This window comes from Lathyrus oleraceus, chromosome 4 (assembly GCF_024323335.1).
Source record: "Lathyrus oleraceus cultivar Zhongwan6 chromosome 4, CAAS_Psat_ZW6_1.0, whole genome shotgun sequence".
Classification (NCBI taxonomy): Eukaryota; Viridiplantae; Streptophyta; class Magnoliopsida; order Fabales; family Fabaceae; genus Lathyrus; species Lathyrus oleraceus.
In genome coordinates, this window is record NC_066582.1 from 368396724 (window position 1) to 368408391 (window position 11668).

Below are 11668 nucleotides of genomic sequence, written 5' to 3' on the forward strand. Positions count from 1 at the left end.
ACATAACGAACAGGCTTTTCCTTTCTGTTTTACAGGTAAACCGAATGCTAAATTAAGCCGATAAATAAGAGACTCGTCTGTCATCATTCATTAACTATGAAAATATGGAATACACAAAAATGCTCATCACCAATTCACCACCACTATCACTAATTACTACCACAATAACTAATAACTAACATGTGCTTGTGATCAAAACCATAAACACATCCAACCAAGCCAACAACATATAAACAATTTCATCAATTACACCATATCTTGATAAAAACAAAAAATTGCCATTTAGATCTATGAAACACTGGCACATATATAGACACGACACACAGGACTAGTTGAATAATGCGGTAATGCGGAATACCAAACACACACCTTCAATCTGAAGTGTCAATGCTACATAGTCATGATCAATCATCATCATCATGATCACTCTCATCACTGAAATACCCAGCTTTCTTCCCTTTCTTCTTCGTCTTGTTGTTGTCCAAACCCTCATCATCATTTCTGTTTCTCCCCAGCAACCTTTCACCCGCTTCATCATCCACAACAGAAGCCCAATTATCGTCAAACTGCTCCGCAGCAATCTGACCACCCTCCTCCTCCTCCTCATCACCTTCCTCCTCCCCATCCCTATCCCTCAGCCCACTAAATCCCCGTCGCGGCTTCTTAGGCTGAGGCCGCGGCCTCGGCCCCAACTGATTCTTAGGACACTCATACGACAAATGACCATGCCCCCCACACTCATAACACAAAGCAGTCTCAGTATTGTACACGCGCTTCCGAATAAACTCCGGAGCACGTCCATTATCAGCAGCAATAGAAGCAGTTAGAGTCCTTCCATTGAGAATCTTCTTATTCATCTCCGCCACGGCGCGTTGGGCGTCATTACGAGAAACGAATTGGACAAACGCGACACCGCGGCTTAGGCGCGTGTGACGGTCTTTGAGAACGGTTACACGCGCGATGCGGCCGAAAGTAGAGAAGAGCGTATGGAGATCGGAGTTTGTTAGGGAGTAATCTAGATTAGAAACGTATAGCGTCGATTTTGATGGTGCTAAGGGTTCACCTGTTCCTCCTATTGATGATCCTTTGTTGTTCGGTTTTGATTGGGGTTGATTACTGGATGTGGTGTCGGTGGTGGTGTTGGGGGTTGAGGACGAAGCGCAGTAGCGGTAGTAGAAAACGTCGTCGTCTTCATCGCTGTCGCTGTGTTTTCGTTTGTGTTTCTTCTTGCTTGACATTTTTTTCGGTTCAGGTTTTTTGTTTCCGGCAACGGCGTTCGGTTTCCGGCGACGGAATTAGTTCTCCGATGCTTCTTTAATCTATAGAGGAAATCTGAGAGTGGAGAGATTCTATAATGCGTTTGAGAAACCCTAGAGAAGTGAAGCGAAACTCCCAGCGGATCTGGACATGGATCCGGATATTTTGGATTGGTTTTATATATGGTTTTATCCATTCTTATTTTTTAAAAGCAATACTATCCATATGTAAATGGACAACTTGCTCACCGCCAGAGTACTTGTAAAGATAGCATAAAACTAAAAATTATTATGTTTTAATATTTTTTTTATTTAATTGGTCAGCCACCCATCTGCATATATAAATTTTAATAATTTTTTGTTAGTATGATGCTAGATTTTTTAAGACAAAAATTTCTAGTTCGTTAGATATACAATTTTATTATATTATTTTAGATTATATTTTAATATCTTAAGATAAATAAAGTTATTGAAATTTAGCAAAAATAGAATAGAGTGAAATAGAAATTTTATTACTTTATTATTTGAATAATTAGCGATAAAAACAAAGTAAGTTTTTGATTCTGCTCATATAAAAGAGAAACAATACTGATGGAAAGTGATGAAAATTTTCATTCTGCTCATATTAAAGGGAACAATACTCGTAGAAAGTGATCAATACTAGTAGAAAGTGATGTAATTTTTTATTCCTCATATCTAAGGGAAACAATGCTAATGAAAAGTGATGAAATGAAATAAAATAGAATAATAAAATTTTATTATACTGGATCTGATTTTAATTAACTCAAACAATGTAATCTTATTCTATTTCATCTCATATCACTTCATATCATCTCATTGCATCAATTTAAGCAAAACCTTAGTCTAATAACTTCAGTTTCACAACATTTAAAAACTCTTATGTAGAATTTGTCCAGAATTGAAGAGGACTCATCTCTTACTAGAAACTCAACAATTAATTTGTTTTCAAAAGTAATGCTTTATTTATACGCTTAGATTATGTTTGGACATCTTAAAATGAAGATATAAGAATAAAATGAACATAGTGAATCAACAAAATTAGAAGTACATACGATTAAAATGCATCAAAATCGATGACATCTTTTTAAATTTATTGAACTTTTCGCATTAGACTTTTTTCTATTGTATTATTTTTCAACATCATTTAATTTCTAGAACTCATGCATCCTATCCAAAAAAGCAAAGTTCTCACTCAGATGTTTCTTCCTTAAGACGTTCTCTCCATTCTACGAATGTTGGTGGTAGAGGACACCCTCGTTTCAAATAAGCTTGTATAAAATGCATCTTAGTAGCAATCTGTCTAATCAAGACAACCCGACCATTTAAATTATTTGGAGGGCAACTTAGCAGAGGGAAAACGATTTACGAAAAACTATGTCTTGTAAACTAAACTAAAACTCAGTCATATACATTTGATATAAGATGACTCATTTCAGAAAAATTCATCCACTTTATTGTCGTTGTGGGGACACCAATTTTACTAAGAATCAAAGGATTTTGAATAGCTTGTATTTGTGCATTAGTCATATAGAGTCGCATGTAATTGTCGCACCTCAAAAAAAGATGATAATGCGATCCCTCGCGATAGGATGCGGAAAAAAAATGTTGTTCAAAACAGAGTCGCCACCGAACTTTATTTATTCCAATGAAGGAATAGGAAAATATCGAGAAAACCTTTAGAAATAAGAATAATGGTCGTCGCAACCATATTCGGGTTCGGGAGTCGATTACGCAAGGGGAAGGTATTAGCACCCCTCACGTCCGTTGTACTCAACGGGAACCTTTTAGTCTGATTTTGCTATTTGACTGTTAATTGACTGTTTATCTGCTTGCTTCGAGTAATTAGAATTGATGATAGATGTGGATGAAGACCTCAGGATGGGGGAAATGGGAGGTTTTTTATTAGTGTGCTCGCGAAGATACAGCAATCTCCTGCCTACGTATCCTTATGGTGCAATAAGGAAATCAGAGCATTCGTAGTTCGGGCTACTACGAATATTGGTTGTGTTTTGTTTTGATGAACGACTGTGTAGGTCGGCGTTCTAACGGCTAAACACTGGCTTGTCTACTCTCGGTGGAGGCTCTAGCACTGGTTTGTTGTGCGCATTAGAAAGGATTGACAGTGTTCTTTTTGAAAGGGTTTTGGTCACGCGGGGGTGACGATTTGAATTGACGTGTTTGGATTTGATTGGTTTCGATCGCTCGAGGGCGAGAAGTTAGGTTTGATTTGTTGATGATTTGAGGAACGACGAAAGATTGAGCAATACGGTGTACACCAATCGTTCAATTCTTTCGAGGAATAATAAGGCGTGCGCCTTCTATTCCCTTTTCGTTCGAATTGTTTTGAAAGTTTGTTTGTGGATGTTGAATACGCACGGTAGTGAGGCGTACGCCTCCTACTTGCTTATTCAAAGAATAACGAGGCGTACGCCACCTATTCCCTTATCTAAGTTTATTTAACGTGTTTTAGTCGGAAGTCGATAATTTCTGCAATATGGCGTACGCCAATTATCCAAATAATCGAGAGACGGTGAGGCGTACGCCTCCCATCTTTTATCACCCGAGGTTTAAATTGTAAAAAGATATGTTTAGATATTGTATTCGATTTATGAAGATAGCTTGAATTTTGGGTTGGTAGGTTTGGATTTGTCGATGATTTGAGCAAGGTGGCGTACGCCAATTATTCAAATAATCAAGGAGTGGTGAGGCGTACGCCTCCCATTCTCTATTGAAGTTGTATAGTTTATTTTGTAAAATTGGGTTTGATATAAGAGGTGATTTGAGTTTATTCGATTGTGTTTTAAGTTTGATGACAAAAACTCGAGCAATGTGGCGTACGCCAATTATTCGAATAATCGAAAGATAGTGAGGCGTACGCCTCCTATCCTCTTTATTATCATAAATTTAGAATTAAATGTTTTAGAATTTGTAGTTGATTTGGAAAATGATTTGAATATGATGGTTGAAGTTTAGAAATAATTTGAATTTAGAACCTATGTTTGATTTGAAAAATTGATTTGAAATTGTATGATTATTAGGGTTTTAATTGAATGACGAAAATCCGATCAATATGGCGTACGCCAATTATTCGAATAATCGAGAGATAATGAAGCGGATGCTCACTATTCTCCTTTTCATTCAAAGATTAATTATTAAAAATAAAACTTTTAGAATTTATAATTAATTGGTGGAGTGATTTTAATTTTATGGAGTTTTAGGGTTTTAAATGAATGACGAAAATCCGAGCAATATGGCGTACGCCAATTGTTCGAATAGTCGAGAGATAGTGAAGCGGAGGCTTACTATTCTCCTTTTCATTCAAAATTAGATTAAATAATTTTTAAGAGAATACTATTTAAATACGGTGAATTTGAATTTATTTAGAATTATTATACTTTTGGGAAAGACTATTTGGTATTGGACCAACGTCAAACTTATTTATTAGAAAATAAAGTAAATTATTTGTTGACGTTAACCATTAATCCACCATTTAACTAATTATAATATTATAACAAGATAAAAAGAAGAGTTGAAAATAGTAATCAAAACCGAACTAATAAATATTTCTAATATTAGTGTTATCTTAATTTTAATTAAAACAATCAAGAATAGCTCATAAACCAAGTAGACCAAATTGGAATGTTTGGGAAATAAATAAAAAGTTAGGCCCTAAACATTGGATCAAAGAAGGCCAAATAAATAAAAAGTTAGGCCCTAAACATTCGAGCAATGTTTGGGAACGTAATCTGACAGCACCCAAGTATCTATCATCAATAACATTAATTTACTCTTAATAATATTTTAAAAGAAGAAACAATCACCCCTTAAAGCAAAGAAATAAATCAAAATAATTTTGTCTCTCTCTCTTAAAACGACTCTTCATTCTTTCTGAAAAATATCCTCTCCCTATTAAATCGTGTGCATGGTCCCAATCCAAAACTGCAGAGAGAGAAAAAAATTTTGAAAGGAAACCGATGAACACCCTTCGGTGTTCATCCTCAAAACTTCCAACGTGACAAACGACCACAATCCCCTCTAACCTCCAAATCCTCGACGGGATCTAGAAAACAGTAGCGAATCGGAACCTCAAAGGAAAACCTAATCTTAGCTTCTAACCCGTTTACTATATCACAATCAACAGCAGAAATTAACGAGTCAAAATACAAGGTCAAAGCACTTTAAAGCAAAATAAAGGGGAAAGATTCCACCGGAGCATCGTAGCCCCGACGAAGACCTGACGGCCATGATTACCTTCGGTGAGTATGTATGACATTGTCCCTCTTCTTTTGCTTGTTGTTTCAAGTTTCTTCCTTTTCTTTCTATCCTTCTGTATCCACTCCTTGTTTTCTGTCTGATTCTGACTTTCTCCTCTAATTGATTGTCATTTCCTTTTGCACGCGATTGAAGGGGTCAAGCTCTTCAAACCCTGATTTTCAGTGTGAAAATCAGAGTTGAAATACAGAGTTTTAGCGGAGCTTTTCGGTGTAAGGTTCGTTTGGGATTTCAGCAGAGTGACGGTATTTTTCTTCTCTCCTTTTTCAATCGATTAGCTTTCCTTTTTATAGAGTGAAATGAGCTCCCCAAAATCGTGTGTGGATCCTTGGCAGATGGTGCAAAAAGGAATCATTCCGTTAGCATCAAATCTTTCTTTAGATTTTGGTGGGGACCAATGTAAATGTGGTAGGAAACGATTTGATTGTGGTCCCAAAAAATCTCCAAATGCGTGGCCGTCTTCAGTGAATCTCCCATCTAGTTTTTACTGTGGTGAAACCTTCAACAATTGAGGTATGGAAATTGGTATTTACTGGCATATATTTTAACCTTAATTGATGACTTCTCAACTTCGATTCACAACACTTCTTCCGTTTTTGCTGATGTGAGGACTTAATACATTTAGGTATGAATTGTTGCTCAAGTATTTTCGAATCCTGTGAATCTTTGCCTTTGGTTTATCATAACAATTGTGTGCTTACAAGTCTTATGACCATTAAATTGATTCCATGTTTGATACTTGGTTTGGTATTTGGTAGGTGATCTGAATGATATTCAGGATGCTTGATGATACTTGTATGGATGTTAACCTTGTTGATGGCTGAGCTTGGATTGCTAGTCTGTTGTGTTTTACATGGTGGTAGTCATGATTGCTCCTGTGATTCTATTACCATGAGGTTAGTCATATGCTGAAAACCTGTTAACTTGGAATGTGATGTTGTTAGCTATTGTGTTAGAAGTTTGAATGAAATTTTGCTATGGTAATGATTATTTTTGTTTTGGATACTTTGCTTGTGCGTGAGCTGATTTGTGGGTTGCTATGCTTGGTGATGCAGTAGTGGTTTGTGCAGTTTTTAGATCGTATATTTGATCAAGGTTAGATGGTTTAGTAACAGGTTTCTTCTTGTCATGGTTCAGCATCTGTCATGGTTCTCTGATAATAGGTTTCTTCTTGTCATGGTTCAGCATCTTGTCATGGTTCAGCATCTGTCATGGTTCTCTGTTTTGGTTTGGAGCATTATGGCGTTTAAACCAATCCCGTCTTTAATTGATGATTCATAATGCAATGGTCCTGCCGCTATAGCTAAACCTTATGTCCCAAATGGGTGAGTCTTTAAATGTATCCTCATTTCCAAGTGTAGGCTAAGAGATACTCTCAACTATGTTTAGCATGTTAGTTTTCTCGATTGTTTAACATCTCTGCTACCGACCAAATCCCTATCCAGTTATTAACATCAACATTCTAGAACTGAATCATCTGTCTTGGAGTTGTTAACCATCCTGCCATTGAAGGACAATCATGTTGCCAAGGTCTGCAACATGGCCTGCTGTGGGAGGAATACTCTGAACTTGCGTCTGTAGCCGTTTTTTGTTTTTTGGGTGTGACGGCTTGTTTTTGCTGTTTTGCCGTTCGGCAGCTTGTGACAGTTTTTCTTCTTTTGATCATAATCTCTTTGGGAAAATCCTTACTCATTGTTTCTTTGAATCCTGCAGGTTTCACTCATGATACCAAGTTTACTGCTTCTGGAAGTGTTTTGGTGAAGAGAGTGCATGGAGTTGTCGTGGTCAACTGTCATGATGTTTTAAGCTTATATACTTTTTTATTGTAATGTCCTCAAGTCTTTAGATCATAGGCCATGGCTGTGTGTAAATCATGAGGTCTACCAATATAACTGTAAACTATGCCCCTTACAAAATTTATTCTCAGAAGGATCGTGCCCAAATGGAAAAAGAATGGTTTTGTACATCAAAATTTTTATTTTTTGATCAAAAGCAACATTATTATGAAGTCCATAGAAAAATGTTTCATTTTCTTTCTTATAGGAATTAAAAGACATTGAATCTAAATCCTCAGGAAATTTTCTCAAGTCAGGACCAGGAAATGCAAATCCTAGGTCATCCGTTAAATACCTCTTTAGACGTTGCACGAGATGAGTAGAAAAAAATGCTCATTTAATAAGAATGCTCACCATGAGACGTGATGGACCATAATGATGCACCAATCTTGTAGGTCGGCCAGAAGCACTTGTTGATATGAATCAATTTGTACTTATGAACCAAATGATGCTTTTTATAATCTTGAATTAATGAGACGTGAGCCTTCGAGGACACCTATGCATGGAGTAGATGATGTCATTGACTACAATGATATGTACCATGCTCAATGAATGAATAACAATAATATGCATCTTAATCGAGTGATCCACTTAATAAACAAAAGCTTCTTTGTGATTATTCTAATTAGTTGATTATAGTGGATTAAATCTGTGTGTATAAGGTCAAATCACTTTGGAGGGTGGACTATAGTAGCTTTGAGTTTCAAGCGAACGATAATAAAATACTTGTGTTTTTATCTCTTTGTTATTAACTTTTAAGTGGTGTTCTTGAGTTGGTAAAAAACTTTTGTTTTATAAAACTCAATTCAAACCCCCTTTCTTATGTTTTTCACACCTTCGGGGTTTGTTTTAATTCTGACGGGGCTACCACTAGCAGATTGCTTACTAAGTGTGGGGGTGTTTTTCGTGACAGTCAAGAAAGATAACTTTGTGGCTTTCATAAGTCTATTGGTGATTGCAATAGTCTTGCTACAGAATTCTGGGGTGTCCTGATGGGTTTGGAGCTTGCTTGGAAGAGAGATTTCAAGAACCTTATTGTTCAAGATGGCAAAAAGACAGTAGCAGATGCTCTCCAAGGGTCGCCTTTGAAGTCTAAACAAGGTTCGACTTTGGCTAGGCATATTCTTCTTCTCCTTCACCATTTTAAAGAAGTGCATTCATTCACATTTTTAGAAAAACTATTAAGTGTGCTGATTTTTTAACCAAACTAGATTTGTCCAATTTTGATGGTTGTATCTGATTCGATGATAATTTTTTTAGTAACGGTTCAAATGTCTATGAGACATGCTGCCTAATGTCTCCTCATTTTAGGCCTTTGATCCTCCCATTTTACTAATAAATAAATATATATTTGATTAAACAAACTTAAAAAATTATTATTTTTATTATATGAGTTAAATAGTTTAAGTTTCAAATTCTGAAACGTCCCCAAAAAAAACTATTTACTTACATTCTGAATTTAAAAGAATATACATTTCAAATTCTGAGTTGTCACCAAAAAAAATTCTATCAATGAAAGCCCTAATCGTCACCAAAAATATATATTATATTTTATATTTCAAAGAATTTAAATTTCAAATTCTGAATTTATTACCATCAATTACATCTAAAATTATTAGATTACCTTTTACAATATAAATTCATAATTTAAAAAACAAATACTTTTAAAATTACTGACTTAAATTTATTTATTTATCTTCTATTTTGCTAAAATAATATTTTTTTACTCTCCAATTTTTAAAACTAATATTTTGGTTCGCTATTGAACAACGCTGCATTATTTTTAGTTTTCAAAACTTTACTTTCATTAGAGAGGTACTTCATTTCAAAATTATTTTACCAAACAAAATTTATCTCAAAATAAACATCATTTTACTTTTTCAATATCAATTTATTTCAGAATGCCATTAAATAATTAAAACTTCTTTCAAGTCATTATTCTCCTATACATTTATGACAATTTATAAAAACCTTAAACTATTCTTATTTTAGGATGGAATGAGTAAGCAATCAATAGACATTTATGAACTAATAAAATATATCATTGTTTTTATATTAATTTTATTTTTTATTTTATTTGTATTAAAATATTACAAATATATTAAAACAAACTTTTAGAATTTTTTTTCAAAATAACCATTATTTTCAAAAATAATTCCAAAATAACCAATTATTCAAAAATATTACCAAAATAATCAGGTTTGATAGAGGATGCGGCAGATGAATTGACGTACCCCCAATGCATGAAGAGGAGGCGCCGATAGCATTGACGCATAGCATTGGCGCCTATGTATGTTTGATTGGTGTATGCGCCAATTCATCTGGCGCATACACCCCCTGCTATTTTTTTTTAATTATTAATATTTAATTTTTATTATTTAATAAAAAAGAAATAGTAATGAAAAAAAAATCATTGATGATGTAATAATTGATTACATTGGACTGACAATAAACTAATGACCCGTCCGATTATAATGTCCCCCTGTTCCACATCCCGGTGCGTTAGTTTATCTCCTAGGTCTTCCACGATTTTCTTGAGGTGTTTGGGGTCTTTGTGTGCTGACCTGATCGAGCGATGGTTGGTTGGAAGGTCCAACGGAAGTTCCAGCGGTATTTGATAGATGTGTCATCATTTGCTCCCAATATCCGGAGGGGCTCTGGCCAACGGCGCTTCCGTAATGGAGTTCGGTGCCCATGTCATCGTAGTTAGGGCGTTGTGGTTGAGTGAATTGGGGACGATATAGTTGCCCAAATTGGGTCATTGAGTCGTTTTGGAAACAAAGCAATGGTTTCTGGGGCGACTATAGTTAAACAATGGTTGGGTGTTATTGATGGGGGGCTACGATGAAGTGACCCATATGAATCATCTGGGCTATAGATAGTTGTGGTTGCGGGGTTTGATTCTTGGTTTTGTGTTTGAGTGAGAGGTATGAATGGATTGCGACGTTGGATGGTTGGTGTAAGACCCCAATTTTGTCCCTAAGATCCCTCATGGCATCATATCATACCATATCATTGCCTCGAGGATCATTGTGCACATTTGCTTCCCTCCTAGTGGGTGGGTTATCTTGTGAGTGTGGTTCTTGATCACCAAGCATGTATTGCATTTGTATATCATTACTTTTCATCTGTCTATTAACCAAAAGTACAAAATATTGTCATCTAACCATGTTACTTGCAGATGAAGCAAGCTAGGTCAAAACAGTCAAATTATTCATTGAGCAGTGGATGGTGGCCATTCTTGAAGAATTTGGGCACCATGATCATTCATCAAGAGTTCATATGAGTTGTGACATCATTTTGAATCAAGATCTCAAGTGGTAGGGGCTTGGAATTCATCAGAACATGGTTCAGTCAACCAAAACCCTAGCAAAGTCAACTGTGGTCAACTGTGCATTTAATCAGTGATTTGATGGTGGGAATTGGTTTGAGAGGTCTCATTCATGTCCATAAAAGCCTCATATAACATGTCAAACATCCACAGTGAAGGATTTGAGGTCAGACAAAAAGTTTCCAAAAATAGTAAGTTGACCTGTAATTGGAAATTGCCAAAAATGGAAAGTTCTTCTCCTCAAAATTAATTCATCATACAAGCTTCAAATGAATTTTTATCCAACATGAAAGTTGAAGATCTTGTTCTCCCATTTCCAAAAAGTCCAAGAACACTCATTTCTCATTTGTGGTTGGAAAGTTATGATCAAATCATTGTCAAGAATTTTTGAACTTCAAAGTGGCATAACTCTTGAACCATTTGGCCAAATTTAGTGAGGTTTTTTGCTACAAGTCACATTTGACATGCTCTATCCAAATCCTTCATCACGTTTCATCAAAAATCATCCAATCAAAATGGCATTTTTCAAGTGGCTTGTATTTAAAATGGGAGGGGTAAAAAGTGACTTTTCATTTTAAGCATTTTCCACACATTCTACCAATTACACTTGATTAAAAACCATATTTGGAGTTTGTTGAGCCCAATTTTCGCACTGTCGCATGCCATGCACATGCAACATGAGTGATTTTACCAATTGTCCAAAACACCTCCATTTTAACTAATTGCATTTACCATTTCACTAACCATGTTTAGGCATTGTTAATTAGGAGTATATATGGCATGATTCTGACTGAAAACCCTAGCCACAATTTACAAAACTGAGATCTAAACTTTTTCTCTTAAAAAAAACTCTCAATTCTTCACTTGGATTTTTTCTGAAAAATCTCCAAAGAACTCGTGCCCTTGTTCATTGATTCATCACCTGCCATCATTCTTGAAGCTTTTGCAAGCAT

At 35.5% G+C, this 11668-nt stretch overlaps 1 protein-coding gene across 1 annotated transcript; it reads right to left on the reverse strand.

The window, feature by feature from the left end:
- Positions 1 to 374: 374 nt before the first annotated feature.
- Positions 375 to 1272, reverse strand: LOC127135536 (U11/U12 small nuclear ribonucleoprotein 31 kDa protein). The gene has a single exon (XM_051062203.1). It carries the CDS (start codon positions 1236 to 1238, stop codon positions 405 to 407), a length of 834 nt encoding a protein of 277 aa, XP_050918160.1. The 5' UTR covers positions 1239 to 1272; the 3' UTR covers positions 375 to 404.
- Positions 1273 to 11668: the final 10396 nt, after the last annotated feature.

What these genes read in the sequence shown, in the direction of transcription:
- LOC127135536 (XM_051062203.1), bottom strand. Translation starts at nt 1,238, where the DNA reads ATGTCAAGCAAGAAGAAACACAAACGAAAACACAGCGACAGCGATGAA.